The sequence below is a fragment of the Giraffa tippelskirchi genome, chromosome 12, assembly GCF_054371585.1.
Source record: "Giraffa tippelskirchi isolate mGirTip1 chromosome 12, T2T-mGirTip1v1.2.pri, whole genome shotgun sequence".
Classification (NCBI taxonomy): domain Eukaryota; kingdom Metazoa; phylum Chordata; class Mammalia; order Artiodactyla; family Giraffidae; genus Giraffa; species Giraffa tippelskirchi.
This window is the reverse complement of record NC_137286.1, coordinates 89,847,739-89,868,483: the sequence shown is the minus strand read 5'-3', so window position 1 is coordinate 89,868,483 and position 20,745 is coordinate 89,847,739. Positions and strand designations below refer to the sequence as shown.

Below are 20,745 nucleotides of genomic sequence, written 5' to 3'. Positions count from 1 at the left end.
TGTTTGTGGGGGCAGGTGAGGTCTGCATCCTCCTACTCCGCCATTTTGATCTCTTCCCCTCAACTGCCTCTTGAGGTGTAGACTGTTCGTCCTCACTCAGTCAGAGCAATCCCTTATTTCTTGGTTTATTAAGGAGCTGGTGTGTAATCTGAGTTGTTTAGTTACTAAGTCATGTCTGACTTGTTTTTGAGCCCACGGACCGTAGCCCACCAGGCTCCTCTGTCCAAGGGATTTCCCAGGCAAAAATATTAGAGTAGGTTGCCGTTTCCTTCTCCAGGAGGTCTTCCCAACCCAGGGATGGAATCTGGGTCTCCTGTATTGGCAGGAGTGTTCTTTATCATAGAACCACCAGGGAAGCCCATGTAAGCTGAGTAGGTCTATCAAAAGGAAGCCGGTGATTTTGTTAGATGACTTGGGCAGGAGGCACTATTTCTTTTCCTGGATACAAGTAAGGAAGCAGGCAGCCCATGGCTATTTTGCAATCAGCTTATTTCCATGAGGTGATTCAGCCTTGGGACCAAGCCCATCCTGGCTGAATAGGACCTGAAGCCCAGCTTTCCTTTGTATGGTTCAGTTATGTGATATAGTGACTGTTTAAGCCCCTTGTAGTTGGGTTTTCTGTTACTTGAAACTAAAAAAAATTATACCCTGCCAAATCACCCCTGACCTCAGATTCCCCTCACCTCAAAATGGAGCTTCCTTTCCGTGGCAAGGCTGGGTGGGCTACCCTCAGGGGCCCAGATCCAAATGTACTCCTTTCCTGCTTTCCTTTCTTCACTCAGTGTTCAATTTCCATTTCTGGTGGCCTTTCTTTTCTTCCTTGTCTTTTTTATTTTTTAAGGCAGAATTAATTTGAATTTTAAAATTTAATTTCGACTTAATTTTTATTTTATTTCAGCAATACATATTCACAAGTTAGACAGTTAAATAGTTATTAAAAGGAAAAGAGAAATCCCCACCCTATTTTCCCACACCCAACTTCTCTCCAAAAGCAATCCTATCAATCATTTTTACTGTTTATTCTGGGCTTTAGCTTCTATTGTTAAATAACATTTTTATACAGGTAGTTATCATTCTTTAGCTTTAGTTATTACGCATTTTCTTTGATAAAAAATAGGCACATTGATTTCTTATACCCCTCCCCCCACATACACAACCTCTCTCCCTCATTTCCTGAAAAAAATTATATCACCGTATTTTGCTATTTACATTCTCTATGTAAATATTGTTCACAGCTGAACCATGTAGTGTACTATGGTTTTATTTCCATTCTTGAACATCAGTTTCTTTCCCCCTAGTATTTAATCATTGCCTTGTCTTAACTTGCTTATATTCCTATGTATTTTTACCAGTTCATTCCACACTACCCAAGAAAGACATAAACCTCTCCAAACCATGTGAATCAATCAGTTTCTTGTTTTTCTGCTACACACCAAAGTCCTAGGAATTTTCTTCATCTTTATCCTGTGTTGGAGTCTCTGCTTTCTAGATGTCATGTTTTCCTTTGTCTTTGTTTACTCTCTTATTTTGGAGAAGCAAATTCTCCTGTAGGTTTCTGTTAAAAAATGCAAAGGTGTTGAAAATTTTGAGACCTTTCCTACTGAAAATGTTTCTATCTACCCTCTCATTTATTGTTGCTTTCTCATGTTCTGGCCCCTTTCTCTGATGTGTAGTAGTCATTGACTTCTGTGTCCTGTAGGAGGATCCTCCAGGCATCTGTCTTGACAAGGTATGAGTCTGTCTGCATTCTGGCATCTGAGTGACCGAAGAACTCTGAGGCTCCTGTTCACTTTGAGGACTTTCCCTCAGTCTCTTCCTAGTTTCAGAACGCCACCTCCTTCCCACCCTCCACTCTATCTTGGGGCTGACAATTCCAAAGAGAGAAACTTCAGCCTTCAGTCTTTTCATGAGAGTAAGAAGGAGTAGGTACCTGATGAGGGAAGAAAACTCTCACTTAGACGCTCACGTAATGTCCCTGGAGGTCAAGGGGAACGGTGGGTGAAGCACTCAGCCAACTCCTCTGCACAGATGTTTTTAAAATTCTTGTGGAGCTGTATGAACTTGAACAAAATTCTTAATTTCTCTGGGCTTTAGTTCCTTCATCTGTAAAATGAAAATACAGGGCTTTGGTGTGAGGGTTAAGTGGGATTAATGGATGAGTAGTGCCTTGCACAGGCTTCTCTGGTGGCTCAGATGGTAAAGAATCCACCTGCAATGTGGGAGATCTGGGTTCAGTCCCTGGGTTGGGAAGATCCCCTGGAGGAGGGCATGGCAATCCACTTCAGTATTCTTGCTGGAGAATCCCCAAGGAGAGAGGAGCCTGGTGAGCTACAGTCCATGGGGCCACAAAGAGCCGGACATGACCGAGTGACTAAGCACAGCACAGCACCGTGCCTTGCACAGTCTGCCCAGCACAGAGAGGGCACTCGATTGTTGACAGTACAGTGGTCATGGTGGTAGCAGTAGGTAGTCTCCTTGGTTTTGCTTCAGTGGGCAGACAGGACCCCACCTCCCACAAACCAGTGCTTTTCTACACTCTTTCAGAAGAAAGCCACCCTTCTCATGTTCTGTCAAAATGTTCATCGAATTTCATAGAATTTCAGGGGTACCACAATCTTTGCAACTTGCCTTCCAGCTCACCCTCTCTCTGAGTGCCCAACCAAACCCTTAGCACCATCTCCTTTATTCTGGAGATTTATCCCATCCAAATGGATTAGCTTGTAGGATGAGAACGGCAGTAAACAGCCCGAACCCAAATCTCCAGAGTAAAATTGACCACCTTCTTTCATATCCTTCACATAATCCTTCCACCTCTAGGGCAATGCCCTGCATCCTTCTCCTAATCTTCCTGTCTTTCCTAAGCCCCTGACAAGAGAAAGGCATAGCTTTTGCCTCTGGATTTTCATTTTGCACTAGAAATCCTCTCCTACTGCAAAATGAAATTCTTTTTCCCCTTTCTTTCTTGTCCCAGGGCTTCTCACTGTTTTTCTCCCTCAGTTCTTGTTGGGGACCTTGACTCTGCTTTGTTAGAGAGCAGACTTCCTCTTCACAGTCTTTCCCCTGAATTCTAAGGATGCTTTTCTTATCTGTTCTGAGGCCTCCAGTAGCTTTGATAATTGATCTCAGGAAAGTGAGATGGTTATCATCACTAACTCAATGGACATGAATTTGAGCAAACTCTGGGAGATGGTGAAGGACAGGGAAGCCTGGCATGCTGCAGTCCAGGGCATTGCAAAGAGTCAGACACGACTTAGTGACTGAACAACAATCACAACAGGAGACTGAAGAAGGACGAGGAACAAGAGAAGCTGGAAATGTTGGGGTTGTCTTAAAACTAAGCATTAAAATGCCTAGTGGGCCAGAGATCTGACTGATACAGAATTTGATGAGAAGCAGCAGTCACAGTGCTCAGCATTTTCTCCCAGTCTGACGTTTCTTGTTGTAAGACACTAAAGGGGATTTTTCCTGCTGTACTCCTTATTTAGGCTCAAACACTGAAGATACACCTAATGAAAACATTGGAGTAGGTCTTATAATAAAATCATGGTCAGTTAAATCTTGGGAATCAACCTTTGTTGGGAATGGTGTAAATACATGGTCTTTTGGAGACCACATGTGAATGAAGGTAGACACAAGACATAGGAACAGCCTTGCCCAAGAACCCCTTACGCTCTTGTTTCATTTTTCAGCCACACACAGAAAGGAAAGCTGCACTTTGGTTCCTGTGGATTATCTTTCCTGAGTGCAGACTTTAGTCTGTCCTTGAAATTCTCCCCAGTGAAGTAATAAAGCAAAGGGTTGAAGCAGCTGTTGGCTGCCGCCAAAGCCAGTGTGATGGCCACGGCTTTATGCAGCGGGTCTCTGCATGTATCCGCCTTCCACTGGAGCAGGTGGAGGGTTCTCAGTATATGATAGGGCAAGAAACACAGGAGGAAGATGATCAAGGCAATGATGATGGTGGTCAGTGCCTTCCTGTGAGAAAGCCGCAGCCCTGATTCTGGGACCTCCACCTTCAACAGAGCTCGAATGATCAGCAGGTAGCAAATGGTGAGGGTGCAGAAGGGTAGCAGAAAGCCCACCACCAAGGCAATGTAGTTCATGGTCTTCAGTTTAGGAGCTTTATTACGATTCAGCTCCAAGCACAATGTGGCATTGCCCCTCAGCTCAGAGCCATTGTTCAGAAGCGTCATTGAGGAAGCCATGATAAAGATCCATATGACCCCACAAAGAATCCAGGCATTCTTGATGCTGGTGGCATGAAGGAGCCGGAAGGGGTGAACGGTTGCCAGGAAACGCACAACACTCAACACAGTCAGGAAATAAATGCTGCTGTACATGTTGACATACAAAGAGTAAGACATAATCCTGCAAGTCAGGTCCCCAAATATCCAGTTGGACCCTCTGAGGTAATAGTCCACCCTGAAGGGCAGTGTGGCTGTGAATAAGAGATCTGAAATAGACAGATTGAGCATGAAAATGTTCACAGATGTGGACTTCCTATAAGGTTGGAGGAAAACATATATGGAAAAGCCATTTCCCAAGGCTCCCCAGATAAATATTACCAGGTACACGATGGGGTAAAATTCTCTCTTAAAGTTTTCAGCTGTGCAGTTCCTGTTGCTATAGGGATCGCTGAAGGTGCTGTTGGTTTCCATTTCTGATGTGGAGATGGATGGAGATAAGGACACAAGTTTTCTTTCCACGCTGAATCAAAAGGAAACAGATACAAAAAGTTGCTTCCTGCTCACTGCTTACATTTATCCAGGTTTTAATGAAACAGAGAGAAATACTAGCTTTTCTTTGAAACTTGAATCAAAAAATATTGGCTATGTTCTACCATGTGCTTACACTTTTACCATCTGTCTTTACTATATGTTTCATTTCATTTCATGATAAACTTCTAGAATGCAAAATAACCATTCATTTATTTGAGTGAAGCTGAAGTCTCAAACTAGGGGAACTCTTGCCCAGTGTCTGGATGAAGATCATCTAAAGCTTGTCTCTGACCCTGGAGAAAGTCATCAATTACATATCTTCTGCTCTAGAAGCTGACAAAGATTGTCTTCTTGATCAAACTTTAGCCAGGCTCCTCTGAGTCCTCTTGTCAACCAGGTGTCAACCTTGGCTTACACTGACTTCAATAACAACTAACATAAAAACACTAACATAGTTTTGAACAACTCAAGGCTGCATCTCTAGGATGACCATAGCCTCCCCTTCTTACATAGCCTGAGAAAACTCAAGGCTGCCAAAAGAATTCAGTGTTTGTTCCAGCCAACACCTGGACATAGGGCCTCTGCCTCAAGCCTCTGTGGGAGGGTAGGAGCCTAATCTCTTAAGCACCAGTTAGAAAACTCAGATATTTTCCACTTGGACCCAACCCCTCCTTCCTATTTGTAATTTTTTAAATTCCCTGACTCTACTGAGCCCCTGTTCACTCCCTCCCCTCTCCTTTCTCTCATTCTCTTTTGAAAGCACCCAGGGACTTCTTTGGTGGTCCAATGGGTAAGAATCTTCCTTGCAGTGCAGGGAATGTGGGTTTGATCCCTGGTCAGGGAACTAAGATCCTGCATGCCGTGGAGAAACCGACCCTGCGCGTCGCAACTACTGAACATACATGCCATGACTGGAGAGAGTCCAAGCGCAGCAATGAGATATCCCATATGATCCAACAAGGATCCTATGTGTTGCAACTAAGACCTGATACAGCCAAATAAATGAATAAGTGGGTATTTTTTAAAAAATAAATAAAATAAATCATCCAGTTACTTCTGAGTTCAGTTCATGTTGGACTAGTATATTATTGAAAAAATTGCAATAGTATATTATTAAAATCTGTCTTACCACTCTTAGAAGTGTGCAGGTTTGTTTATCTTTGACCAAGCATTCGTTTAAATGTAAATTTACTAGGTATAGTTGTCTTGGATAATCACATGGTTCTTAATTTCTTCTTTTCTAGTCAAAGAGAAATTTATACTAAACACTTCTTGCCTTACCTATATAAATACTACAGGACAGCCCATAACTGCAGATGTAGGGGCAGACTTCTGGATGTCTAGGGAAAAATACAGGTGGCTTGGGGGGACATATTTTCATTGCCTGAGTATGGTAGTCTGGGTCCTTATTTTATAGAGTTTTTTTCATAAGAACTAATAACCATTTTTGTTTCTGCAAAGTCCTCCATTTTTTAATCTAACCCCCAAATTACCTAACACAAGCACAATTCCTACAATAATTCTTTCCCAACACCCTCTTCCTGAGATATTCTGATTTCCCATGGTGTGCATTCTCCTTGATACAACAAGTCAATAAACACAACGGTGTTCAACTACAGGGGTGTTCCTAAAGGCCTTTGACTAGAAGACACTGACTCTGAGAATTCACAAAATGATCTAAAGATTAAAAGAAGTATGGTAAAATATTAGTTAAATTAACCTACCCAAATGGATGCTTTGTAAATGTATTTCCGATATGGCAAATATGTTTTTCAATTCTCCTTCAGAGACTGACGTGAAGATACAACTCAGAAAACATAGTTGGTAAGTACATGATGTAAAAGGAGAAAAGTCTTTCCTTTAGTTCAGCACTTCCCAAAGTATCTTCCACAACCTACGAATTCCACGATATGTTCTATGTAAGGAAAGGCTTCTGTGTTCAAATCAGCCTGAGAGACACAGCAAGCTTTAGTATCCCTCTCTTGGAGATTCATAACACATGTCAAAGCTCTAGGAGGTCCTACAAGAAAAAAAAATAGTCTGATTAATACAGGGTGTCCCTCTTTATTTATTTATTTTTGACTCTGAAAACATTTTTGCACATTGAAACATTCTACTATTCCACAGAACTAATGTTCTATAAAATCTTCCCTGTGAAATGCTGATGTTATTATATAATTTATCTAGAACATGATTTTGATAGAAGATGAAGAGGATCCCTACTTAATGGGCCAGATCAACAAGCCAGGATTCGAGTGTCTGGAATTAAAGGGCTCTAAGCACTTACTATTGGGGGAACGAGCATTTCTAAGCATCCATTACTTTGTGAAATGAGAGTTGTATTAGTTTCCTAGGGCTCTTTAGCAAAGTACCACAGGGAGTTCCCTGGTGATCTAGTGGTTACAATTCAGTGCTTTCACTGCTGTGTCGCAGATTCAATCCCCAAAGCCATGCGGTGCAGTCAAAACAAACAAACAAACATACAAACAAAAAACACACACACACGGGGCTTTGCTGGTGGCTCAGTGTTAAAGAATCTGCCTATCAATGATCTTCCCTGTAGCTCAGACGGTAAAGAATCTGCCTGCAATGCAGAAGACCTGGGTTTGATCCCTGGGTTGGGAAGATCCTCTAGAGAAGGGAATGGCAACCCACTCCAGCATTCTTGCCTGGAGGATTCCATGGACAGAGGAGACTGGTGGGCTGCAGTCCATGAGGTTGAAAAGAATCGAACACGGCTGAGCGCACACACACAAGGAGGAAAGGCGTGGAGTGGGAGAAATTGGGAGACTGGGATTGATACATACACACAATCAATACAATGTACAAAATACACAACTGTTGGGAACACAGTGTGTAGCACGGGGAACTCTAATGCACTGTGATGTCTTACATGGGTTGTTGTTATTTAGTGGCTAAGTCCTGCCTAACTCTCCTGAGACCCCATGGACTGTAGCCCACCAGGCTCCTCTGTTCGTGGGATTTCCCAGGCAAGAGTACTGGAGTGGTTTGCCATTTCCTTCTCCAGGGGATCTTCCTGACCAGGGATCAAACCCGCCTCTCCTGTATTGGCAGACGAATTCTTTACCATTGAGCCACCTGGGAAGCCCATGTGTTCTATTACCAACGGCCTTTTTAGAAAAGGACAGAGTCCTGTCCATACGGCCCTGACTTCGGAGCCAGAATTTGGATAGAATCTTAGGGAAAGTTTATTTCAGGAGAGGATCTAAAATAGTAGAAATAGACTTGAAAGCAATCAAGTCCTTAAACGTTTTGACCATAAAGAACTTAAAACTGCTTCTCCCATCTCAAGACCAACAGGATCCCTGTGACTTGCAATGAGGAAAACAGTCTGGCCCTCCACCCTGTCCTCTCCATCACTGGGGGCGGTGAGCCTGCAAGGAGAGCGACAGATGCTGGGAGAGTCCCTTATCCCAGGCAGAGCATGGGACCCAGCAGGTATGAGCATGGACAGGAGAGCATAAAAAAGATGGTAGCAGTTGCTCCCCGGGATATTGACGGATGTGAGGGAACCAACAAGAGCCCCTGGCAAGAGGAACTTTTTGAGCAATTGGGGAAGAAGGCAGAACTCATGAGGGAAGGTCCATCGGCAGGCAGCGAGGCGCTTATACTGCCGGGCCACGATGGAAAGAGAGGACTTTGGTTCTGAGAGGAGGCCTGGCCATTGCAGGCAGGCCCCAGTCATTGTGGGAGAATCTGAATGCTGGACAACACCTTGGGCGCAGAGATTTGGGCCAGGGATGCCAAGACAGGGGCACTTTGCCTTTGCTGAGAGGACCGAATCTCAGGAATGAGAAAGATGCTCAATTTTAGAATCAAGGCACCCAATCAGGAGGAGATCAACCCCAAGGGTAACGAACACTGAGTCCCAGAGTTACTTCAAGTCCTCTGTCTCGGATTGGGATGTGTTCTGGGCCCCAGAGGGGCTGGAGGGGAGTGGGAGCAGGCATGGTCCAAGGCTGTCAAACTGCCCCAGTGGGAGGGAGAGAGGCTGAGACTACAGAAGCCGGGGCTTTGGTTCCAAGAGCATATTCATCCTTGGAAAGCTAAAGAAAGAAAAACACAAGCACCCTACCTAGAGGGTCTTCCCTGGCGGTTTAAGAGGTAAAGAATCTGCCTGCAAAACAGGAAATGTGGGTTCAATCCCTAGAATGGGAAGATACCCTGGAGGAAGAAATGGTAACCCCACTCCAGTATTTTGCTTGGGAAATCCCATGGACAGAGGAGCTTGGCGGGCAACAGTCCATGGGGTTGCAAAAAAGTCAGACACAACTGAGCAACCAAACAACAGCCCTTCCTAGAAACCTCATTTAACTAACAGCCACAGGTTAAAAGCAGGGCCAGCTCAAATCCAAAATTCCATTCAGCGCATGGCTTTGCTTTGAGAAACGTTTAAAACACTTTGTTCTTTACTGCCTGTAAAAAAATGCACTTCACTATACCACATTGGAACCTTTCACTAGACTGTTTAAACAAAAGGAAAGGAAAAGAAAGTCACCTACTAGATGTGGCTGTAACGATCAGCCAGACCAATGATGTATGTGACAGGGAGCTGAGAAGAGGCAAATTCAAGGGAAATTAGGTAATAAATTGACAGCATAATTTACACACCCTTAGAGAGATAGGAGAGGCTAATGGTAAATAACCTGCTTGCCAGTGCAAGAGATGTAAGAGACTCGGGTTTCATCCATGGGTTGGGAATATCCCCTGGAGGAGAGCTTGACTACCACTCCAGCATGGTTGCCTAGAGAATCCCATGGACAAAGGAACCTGGTCCACAAGGGCTCTGGTCCATAGGGTTGCACAGAGTCGGACACGACTGAAGTGACTTTTTAACACACGTGCACGCAGAGAGAGGAGAGATTGAGTATGCACATAGCTTCCTGGACTGAAAGGGGTCTCAGGAGAAAGAAAGAATTGAGTCTTTGTCTCCTGCAGCTTTAATGGTACTAAAACAACAAAGAAGAAAGAGTGCAAAGCAGCAGCAGATGGAGATTCCATGTTGCAGTTATGAAGAAACTAAACATGCTGCACGATCAGTTAAACTAAACATGCTGCATGTCCTCTGATGAGGACAAAGAGCTTACCTGCATGATTAAAATATCTTCATGGTCACTGCAAAGCTGCAACTCTTCAAAACCTCACAGAAGTTTATTTTTATTTATACTTAGAAAAAAATCTTTCATTTCTTTTTTTCTTTATTGGCTGAACTGCACCTCACAGCTTGCAGGATCTTAGTTCTCCGACCAGGGATCTGCAGTGGAAGTTGGTAGTCTTACCACCGGTTCGACAGGGAGGTCCCCATCCCAGAATCTTTTAATGCTTTGCCAGGAGCTTGATAGACCTGTCACACATCCTGTCCGCACTCTCAGCAGTGACCAGGACGGGGAGCCCACAGGTGTGCTTACCTTTGCGTCTCAGGTAGGAGCCTGTGACCTGGCTGCGGACCCCAAAGACCAAGGCCCTAGGACACAGTGACACAGTCTGAGAAACTGCAAGCATTATAGTCCAGGTGAGGCATGGAAGGGAGGATGAGGTGGGCAGAGGGTGAGAAGAGTGACTTACCTCCACACGGAGGAGTTTGGGTTTTACCTTGAGGGCAATGGGAGCCCTTGAATGGTGGAAAGTGGATTTGCATTTTACAGGTGTGATGGAGGACAAGCCTAGGTCCGGAGAGACTCCTGGGAATGCTCTTGCGATTGTCCAGGAAAGCCGGTGTGTGTGTGTGTGTGTGTGTGTGTGGGTGCATGCGCGAACATATCTGAATGAGATTGAGAATATAAAGAAATGAGAGTTGACTGGAGTTGGGGATGGATTAATTATGGGATGTTGGGAGGTCAGGAAAAGTTGGGGTAGGGGATGGTCAATATTCTCTTGTGAGAGAATGGTGCCTTATGTTAATAAAAAGAATATGAAAGGAGTAAGAGGAAGTTGCTATTTGGGAAGGGGCATGTAAAATGAGTTCAACTGAGCATTTTGAATTTGAAGCATTTATGAAACACACACAAGAAGTGTCTGATCACAGTCCAGAGCCAGGGAGGAGGAGACAGGCAAGCCTGCTGGGTTTAGGGGCCATCAGCACTTGGTAATTGAAGCCTAGAGTGGACAAACTCCGGCAGGGGTGTGAAAGCAGAGATGGAAGAGGATCAGGGACAGGGACCTCGGGGAACATCAACAATTAAGGAACAGGAAGAGAGAATGGGGACCTGGAAAGACAACCGAGAAAGTGATTGAATGATAAGAGATGAATCAGAAATGCAACTTTGGGACAGCCTTGGTGGTCTAGTGGCTAAGATTTCATACTGCCCAATGCAGGGGACCTGGGTTCAATGCTTGGTCAGGGAACTAGATCTCGCAAGCTACAACTAAGACCTAGTGCACCACCCATTCCCCGCCCCCCTAAAAAAATCAGAGAACTTAAAAAAAAGAGAGAGAGAACGCAACTTCAGGGAGGCCAAGACTGCTTTAAGGAGTTTAAGGAGGAGGGAGTGGTCATGGGGGATAAAAAGCGTTGAAAGATTTCACAGTAAGCTTATCAGTGCTCCTGGGAGAGAGCAAGTGTGGTGGATTGGGAGCCCAAGGCCAGAGAGCTGATAAGAGCAGGGATTAAATAAGTGACCACTCTGAGAGGTGAGAATGTCTCAGTCAGCTTCTGTGAGGCATTTGTTGCTTGAGGGAGTCAGGGAGGAAAGACATATCTTTTCTCTGCAGACACCTTCTGAACTCTCAGCCCATCTTCAAATGGGCTTCCATCTTTTCTTCCAATCGTTTCTCGTCCTATCTCCTCAAACTTCATACACCTGAACCAGGCTAGAGTAGAATGGACACTGAACCTGAAATTTGACTCCCAGCTCTCCCAATTTCTAGCTGTTAAGACCTTGCACCACTGGTTCCAGTTATACCTGTATTTTTATAAATGAGAGTCAGCTAATGGAGCCATCCCACAAGGTAACAGATGTTGGAAAAATCACAGAAGTCTGGGTCCTGCTCTGTCAGTTTCTAGATACACGTGGTCTTGGCTAACACATCATTTAGCTTATTTGGGGAAGTGTGTCTATGAAATGAGGATAATGCTCTCCACTGACTCTGTAACTGAAAAGAGCTCTGAGAGAAGCAAAGGCAGGTAAAGCACTTTGAAAACCATGAAGCTGGCATTATCGCTATTATTTTGCTGCTCCTCAATGCTGGGCAGCTGGGGACTGGCTCTGCACTTCTTCAGGTATGTACCCGGGCTTGCTGTTCACTCTGCTCCATTTTTTTTCCCCCTGGCCATGTCCTGCAGCCTGTGAGATGTTAGTTTCACAACCAGGAATCAAACCTGTGGCCCTAGCATTGGAAGCACAGAGTCCTGAACACTGGACTGTCTACTCTGTTCTCTTCTATCTCTATCTTTTCCCCTCTTCTCTATGTGTCTCCTCCCCAGTCTGCAAGGTACCCAACTCTGTGTTTGCTTAGTTGCTCAGTCATGTCCTACTCTTTGTGACCCTGTGGACTGTAGTCTACCAGGCTCCTCTGTCCATGGGGACTCTCCAGGCAAGAATACTGGGATGGGTTTCCTTGCCCTCCTCCAGGGGATCTTCACAACCCAGGGATCGAACCCAAGTCTCCTGCATTGCAGGCAGATTCTTTACTGACTGAGCCAACAGGGAAGCCCAACTCGAGTCAAACCAAATCTTCTTCTTCAACACCTGCATCACCTTCTGCGTGTTGCTTTACCCAACCGACACTTTTCATGGGTCTCTCTCACCACTCCTGCAGCTCTTGTAACATCCTTGTTAAAGTTCACAGAAATGTCGGTGTAAGGTCATAGAGCCAAATCTGCCACTTACAAGCTTGGGAATCTTGCACAAACAATTTATCTTCTCAGAGTCTCAGTTTCCTCATCTGTAAGTGGCATGATGACTTTAAAGTGTTTCACACTTTAAAGGTGAGCACTCAATGACATCAACTACCATGATTAAATCTCAGAGTGTGGGCTTAGACCCCTGATAAAGGGATGAAAAGGATTTCAGAGTATTAGTAAAAATATGAAAGGCTGAGAGGTGATTTAATGATGCATGCATGCTAAGTCGCTTCAGTCGTGTCTGACTCTGTGAGACCCCATGGACAGCTGTCCACCAGGCTCCTCCATCCACAGGATTCTCCAGGCAAGAATACTGGAGTGGGGTGCCATCTCCTTGATTTAATGATAAAGATGGTGAAAGGATGTCCGGGGTTCCCCTCTGCTACAGGCAAGCAGTACTAGAGCAGCAGGTGAGAGCTTACTAGAGCAGCAGGTGAGAGCTAAAACTGGTTTGAAACCTGGTTCTTTGACTCACCAGGTCTGTGACCTTGGACCTTATCCCACTGAGCCTCAGTTCCTTATCAATAAAATGGAGATAATGAAAACAATAGTCCTTACTTGTCTGGGTTGCTGTGAGAATTCAGCAAGACAACCCATGAGGTTAGAACCTGGGTCAGAGGAACCCTGGAGAAAGCCGCACGTGTTAGTGAAACTGAGTCCCCAGTGGGGCTCCTGGGCATAAAAGCCTTTCTGTCATTCCTTTCTTGCAGGGCACAGACTCAGGCCTCCACAACCTTCCCTAAGTTCCAAAGCTGGTTTGAGAAAAGGCAGAGGAACCAGAGATCAAATTGCCAACATCCGCTGGATCATTGAAAAAGGAAGAGAGTTCCAAAAAAACATCTATTCCTGCTTTATTGACTATGCCAAAGTCTTTGACTGTTGGATCACAATAAACTGTGGAAAATTCTGAAAGAGATGGGAATACCAGACCATCTGACCTGCCTCTTGAAAAACCTGAATGCAGGAAACAACAGTTAGAACTGGACATGGAAAAACAGACTGGTTCCAAATAGGAAAAGGAGTATGTCAAGACTGTATATTGTCACCCTGCTTATTTAACTTTAATGCTGGGCTGGAGGAAGCACAAGCTGGAATCAAGATTGCCAGGAGAAATATCAATAACCTCAGATATGCAGATGACACCACCCTTATGGCACAAAGTCAAGAAGAACTAAAGAGCCTCTTGATGAAAGTGAAAGAGGAGAGTGAAAAAGTTGGCTTAAAGCTCAACATTCAGGAAACTAAGATCATGGCATCTGGTCCCATCACTTCATGGCAAATAGTTGGGGAAACAGTGGAAACAGTGTCAGACTTTATATTTTTGGGCTCCAAAATCACTGCAGATGGTGACTGCACCCATGAAATAAAAAGACCCTTACTCCTTGGGAGAAAAGTTATGACCAACCTAGATAGCATATTAAAAAGCAGAGACATTACTTTGCCAACAAAGGTCCGTCTAGTCAAGGCTGTGGTTTTTCCAGTAGTCATGTATGGATGTGACATTTGGACTATAAAGAAAGCTCAGTGCCAAAGAATTAATGCTTTTGAACTCTGGTGTAGGAGAAGACTCCTGAGAGTCCCTTGGACTGCAAGGAGATCCAACCTGTCTATCCTGAAGGAAATCAGTCCTGAATGTTCATTGGAAGGACTGATGTTGAAGCTGAAACTCCAATACTTTGGCCACCTGATGCAAAGAGCTGACTCATTTGAAAAGACCCTGATGCTGGGAAAGATAGAAGGTGGTAGGAGAAGGAGACGACAGAGGATGAGATGGTTGGATGGCATCATCAACTCAATGGACATGAGTTTGAGTAAACTCCAGGAGTTGTCAATGGACAGGGAGACCTGGCGTGCTGCAGTCCATGGGGTCGCAAAGAGTTGGACACAACTGAGGGATTGAACTGAACTGAAATGAGACTAGATTAGAGGAGTGTAGGCTCTGAACACACGCTAATCTTATCAGCACTCCCACCCTTGAATCATTTGCTATAAAACTCCTCATCAAATCCTTCCAAGTTGGGATACACAGTTTTGAGGGCAGGAGCCTATTGTGCCCCCCCCTTTGCCTGGCAAAGCAATAAAGCTATTCTTTTCTACTTCACCCCAAACTTTGTCTCCAAGATTCAGTTCAGCACCAGTGCACAGATGCTGAGCTTTCAGCATCATTTCACCATCAAGAATACTGGAGTGGGTAGCCATTCCCTTCTCCAGGGTATCCTCCCAACCCAGGAATCTAACCCAGGTCCCCTGCATTGAGGGTAGACTTTTTACTGTCTGAGCGACCAGGGAAGAACTGGAGAATTAAAAGTGTTAGTAGCTCAGTCATGCCCAACTCTTTGCAAACCCATGGACCACCAGGCTCCTTTGTCCATGGAATTCTCCAGGCAAGAATATTGCAGTGGGTAACCATTTCCTTCTCCAGGAGGTCTTCCCGACTCAGGGATTGAACCTGGGTCTCTCGCATTGCAAGCAGATTCTTTACCACCTGAGCCACCTAGAAAGCCCTTCTGTATCATTAGCTGTTATTACTGCAAAACTTCACAGACTTAGCTCCCTGAAGTTGTGCAGAGAGGACTCAACACTCTGGACTGAAACGTTCTACAGCCTCAAAATCCCAGAGTGGTAGCTAATATGCTCTCCAAAACAGAGAAGTATCAATGAGTGCCTTGTTCTTGAAATCCAACCTTGCTAGCTCAGCCCTCAGTTGTAACCAGCTCCAAATGTCCAGGTGGAAATGTATAGCTTGGGAGACTTCTTTAGCCTCCCAGAAACAGTCTTGTATTAATACTTTTAGAGTTTTTCAAGGGCTAACATGAATTAGACACTTACAGATCAAAACAGAAATATAAATGAAGAGATCTGAGATTACCATATCTTTTGAATGAGGAACTGAGCTGGTCTCTGGGCTTCTAAAATAAGCAGGGGGCAGAGGAGTGAACCACTCAGAGCCCTGTTCTATGGAGTCAGCATCTTGGAGCGTTCTGCCGCTCTGATCCTCCACCCCGTCTGTCCCAAATTGCTAGTGCCTCTCATCCTTTCTCGTACCACCAGCCTAATGGTCCTTTGTCTGCCAAATGCCATTTTCTTCCCACACTTCATAGCCATGACGTCAGCCTGTCAGTGAAGGAGCTGCTAGCAGATCTGCTGTAAACCAGTAGGTGTTAAATAGCATTTTGGGCTCGGGGAGTTCCCCCAGGAGCAAATTCTCCAGCCTGTGCTGCCAAGATCTCTTTAACAGATCTGGGGCCCAGAGGGACCCCTCAACCAGAGTCCTGGGCCTGATAGGATGACCTTGAAGCTTCCCCTCCAGCGCCTATGGCTTTCACTGCAGACTTTCATTGTCTCCTATCTGTTGTCCGCCTAGGAGTCCATGTGTGCAAGTTACAAAGCTCATAAGGCCCAACCTCTCCTCCCAGATCCCAACCAAACTGTACCGGACTCACTCCAGGGCTCAGTAGACAGAAAAGTCAGTGTGCTCTTCATGAAATTTCCAGGGGTTCCTGGGGAGCTTGAAGACCCAAGAAACAGTCTTTGGACCTGGTCTCTTTGTCATCAGGGGAAGAGTTGAGTGAGTCTTTGCAGCAAGGGTGGGAATCCTTGTGGCAGAGGGCCCCTGTGGGAGACCTAATGCCCTGAGTAACTTCCTGCTTACAATTGCCTCTTGTCACTGGCTTCTTTCATAAGGAAGCTGCTTGGCCTGCCTTCACCTCTCTGCGGATTTCTCGGGAACCAAACAGGGTTTGGCAAACAGGAAGGGGGAAACTGTTAGTCACTCAGTTGTGTGTCAGACTCTTGGCAGCCCTATGGACTATATAGCCTGCCAGGCTCCTCTGTCTGTGGAATTCTCCAGGCAAGAAAAATGGAGTGGGTTGCCATGCCCTCCTCCAGGGGATCTTCCTGATCTAGGGACGGAAGCCCTGGGAGCCACCAGAAACTTCCTTGCCTGGACTCCACCTCAGGCTGCTTGAAATCCTGTCTGTCAGGCCCCATTGGGCAGCTGTGGCCTGCTCCCATCGAAAGGAGAACTTGGCTTAGATGCAGAGTATGTGGTCAATGACACTCACCACCGCAAATGCACATGGGCAGATGCAGGAAAAGAACCTCGAGAAGAAGCGTGTTGCCAGGGCCCCCATCAGGGCAAAGGTCAGCACAGGTACATGAAAGGTCACAATTTGGAGAGCACTGGCGTTGTCAAAATGGCAGCTCCTTTAAGTCACAGCGTCTTGCTGATGGTTTAGCGATAGCTGCCTTTTCTCTCTCTTTTGCCAACCAGTTGTCTCCCCTCTGTTGACTTGATCGGTCAGTTTGCACATTCTCTTCCGAAATTCCATTCTTGAGAATTTCCCTGTGCCCAAAGGTGCCTGTGGGCTATGGACATATGTGGGGAGAACTATGCCTTAGAACTGGAGACTCTGCACAATTTTGTTATTTATGTGTTCTTTGGAGGAGAATAATGCTCCCAGAGAACAGTTTATCCCAGGGACTTGGCAGGGGACTGAACCCTAAGGGAGTGTTAACACCCAAGCCCATGAGGGGCCTTTCTGCCTCTGAGAGCGAGAGGCATGGCTCACATCAGTGGACCGATTCAATGGACACAAACTCGGGCAAAATCCGGGAGAGAGTGAGGGACAGGGAGGTCTGGTGTGCTGCAATCCATGGGGTTGCAAAGTGTTGGACACGACTGAGTGACTAAACAACAACAGCAACAAAGCTGTTTATGGATTTAATTTCATAAAGAATCTGAGCATTTAAAAAACTGTTTTCTAATGCACTTCATCAGTCTATGAAGATTGGAAGTATCTGTTATTAACCCAATTTCTGATCCAAGAAACATCCAAGAAACATAATAGACTCATTCTGCAGCTGAGCCTCTGATTTCCAAGTCTTCTGATTCCAAAGGCAGAAAACCAGCAAGTGTGATCTCAGAGGCCATTGCCCCACTCACCTCAGTAATTTCACAGGGGTCGTGTCAGCATCAGGACTCTCGCTGTCCACAATCCAAGCGACTACGAGACATGACTCAGGGGCTCCCCTAAAGCCCACTTACTTCAAATTGAAAACTCCCTCTCTGTCTTTCCCCTTCCACCTTAGCATTTCACCTTCCATTATTAAATTCACTTCTTGGAGCAAAGGAATTATTGACCAAGGTAGGTAGTTAAGCGTCATATGATTCCTGGCAGGATACAGTGGCTGGATGAAGTCATAGAAAAATTTGGGGAGTAAATCCCAACAGGATCCAAACCCTAGCTCTAGTCCTTAGCGGTGGCCTGAGCATTATCAGCAAGTAGTCAGCCTTTCGGCTTCATTGAGAGGACCAGGGAGACAACACGGTGAAAGACCCCCACAGCTGCACGGAGCCTGCACGTCACACACTTTCAAGGCATCAATCAGCAGCCTGTGCAAGCCTGCCTACTGCCAGGGGGAAAATAGTACACCAGGCACAGGATACCTGTAAAGAATGGTAAGAAAACTGTCAGGCAGTGGTCCCCAGTCTTTTCTGCACCAGGGACGGGTTTCATGGAAGATAATTTTTCTGTGGATCGAGGTGGGAGGTGATGGTTTCGGGATGATTCAAGCACATCACATTGACCGTGCGCTTTATCTCTATTATTATTATTATTACAATAGCTCCAACTCAGATCATCAGGCATTAGATCCTGAAGGTTAGAAGGTTAGGGTTATCCCTGCTGTAAAGGAAAGTAAGAAACCTGTAAAGGATAAGAAGAAAATGTTTTCCTAGATCTCAAAAAAATTGAAAATCAGGAGAATTGTCCAGGAAGGTGTCCTAACCAGCTGCCAGTAGCCTGGGGGACAGTGGACGTGGGTGACCTAAAAGGGAGAGGTCAAAGCACACTGCTGGCTCCCCTCGCCGCTCAGCCCACAGCCCCAGATCGTCCTGCCACCCCGTGTCTCCTTCAAGCAAGGTCTGCCCTTGTTACCCAAGGTTCCCACCAGCCCCTCTTTCCACCCAGGGACCCGCTCAAGGCTGCCCACCACGGGCTGTCATCTCTCCACCGCTGTCCTCAGTAAAATCCACTCCAGCCTCATAACTTAGTTCAGCACTCTGGACATACCAGACTCTGTCTTACCTACTCAATCTGAGCTCCAGTTCCTCACCTGGCCCTTTATTTGCGTGTGTGTGTGCTCAGTCAGGTCTGACTCTTTGCGACCCTATGGACTGTAGCCCATCAGGCCCCTCTGTCCATGGAATTTTCCAGGCAAGAATACTGGAGTGGGCTGCCATTTCCTACTCTAGGCTCTTTCTTACCAGCCTTAAGTTTCGTCCCAGAATCACTTCTAGAAAGAATGCTCTCTGAGCCCTTCAGGTCTTGGCTGTTCCAGTGCTTCCTGTCTTCACACCACCCACGGGGCAGCCACTAGTTCCTGCTTATCCCTACCCTGCAGAACGTTTGCTCAGCGAAGCAAGAACACCTTACTTGTCACTGCTGTATCCTGGGCCCTGGCATAGCTCGTGGCAATAAATGTGCACAAAGAAATAACCAGTGAGTGAGCGAACGAAGCTATGATTCACCCACTCCCTGTTCATTATATGTCTCATGATAGATATCTTCCAGGGAAGAAAAATTCTCAATGGTCTTTTTACAACAGAATTGAAGAACTGACTCATTGGAAGAGACCCTGATGCTGGGAAAGATTGAAGGTGGGAGGAGAAGGGGACGGCAGAGGATGAGATAGTTGGATGGCATCACCGGCTCGATGGACATGGGTTTGTAAGCTCTGGGAGTTGGTGATAGACAGGGAAGCCTGGCGTGCTGCAGTCCATGGGGTCGCAGAGTCAGACACGACTGAGTTACTGAATTGAACTGAACTGATTGATGTCCAGGCATTTTTCCTCACAAACTTTTTGTCTCTGAAGTTCAAATCTAGGATCTGGGGATAGGAATGCATGTGAGTGCTTAGCCACTCAGTTGCGTGTCTAACTCTGTGACCTTTTGGAATGCAGCCTGCCAGGCTCCTCCGTCCATGGGGTTTTTAGACAAGAATACTGGAGTGGGTTGCCATTTCCTCCTCCAGAGGATCTTGCTCATCCGGGGATCAAGCACACGTCTTCTGTGTCTCTTGCATTGTAGGTGGATTCTTTACCTGCTGAGCCATCGGGGACAGAAATATATTGGCTCAATGGCCTAGAGGCAAGAGAAAGGTTGCAAAAGGCAGCCAAATATCATAGGAGGTGACTTGCTTTTTATCTCTGAGGGTTGCAAATTGTCTTTCTGGCTCTGGGTCAGTAACTTCCACTGCAACTAACAAGGGGAGTCACCTTCAAATCTCTCAGAATTTGCAAGAGAACAAAGTTCTAGTGAGGTAAGATACAAATTAAAAAGAAACAAACTTACTTCAAAGAATCTGTGATGCCTTCAAGCATTTTGTAGATGATTGTGTTTCCTGTACTAGAGGAACAAACAAGATAAAACTATAATCCCACAGGAAGACACTTACTTGGGAAATGGTGTTTTGTTTTTTCTATGATAAACATATTCTTGTTTTCATAATATGCAATAGAAATAATAACCATGGACTGGACCCTTTTCAATTCTCCCAGCTTGATGAATGTCTGGAGCAAATAGACTCCCCATCCTACCCCTTCTTCCTCTCTCTTCTTTTTGCTGCTCCTCCACTGGCTTATCCACATATCCCCCCTTCTTCTTGTTCTTCCTCAGATCTGCTTGCTTCTTTAAAACCTCTCCTTGAAACACTGAAGATGTAAAAAGCTTCTGCACTAACCCTGGCTCTTCCTGAGGATGCTCCAACTTTAAGATTCTTTGGTTCCAGGTTGCTGTTCCAGCTTCCATTACTTTCTCTGTCCAAGGGGTCAGCCCTTACTGCCACCAAGCCACAGGAGAAGTTTTCCTTTAAAGATTGTCCAAGACTGCACCACTTTCTCCATGGGTCAATTCACATGAAGAGGTTAATAGGTTCAATAGAGGTAAAAAGAAGCTGCTAACTAAAGTCCACATTCACTGATGAATTAATGTATTTACACCTGCCCATTTATTCTTAGGGCTTCCCAGGTGACTCAGTGATAAAGAATTTGCCTGCCAATGCAGGAGACATAGGTTCCATCCCTGGGTTGGGAAGATCCTCTGGAGCAGGAAATGGCAACTCACTCCAGTATTCTTGCCTGTGAAATCCACTGAACAGAGGAGC

At 45.5% G+C, this 20,745-nt stretch overlaps 1 protein-coding gene across 1 annotated transcript; it reads right to left on the bottom strand.

The window, feature by feature from the left end:
• Positions 1–865: 865 nt before the first annotated feature.
• CYSLTR2 (cysteinyl leukotriene receptor 2) lies at positions 866–20,390 on the bottom strand. Its single transcript, XM_081550942.1, has 6 exons — positions 20,180–20,390; positions 10,302–10,399; positions 10,145–10,200; positions 6,440–6,496; positions 3,670–4,704; positions 866–1,555 (listed from the first exon to the last, which is right to left on the bottom strand). Exons 1-6 carry the CDS (start codon positions 20,388–20,390, stop codon positions 1,486–1,488), a joined length of 1,527 nt encoding a protein of 508 aa, XP_081407068.1. The 3' UTR covers positions 866–1,485.
• Between the last annotated feature and the right edge of the window lie 355 nt (positions 20,391–20,745).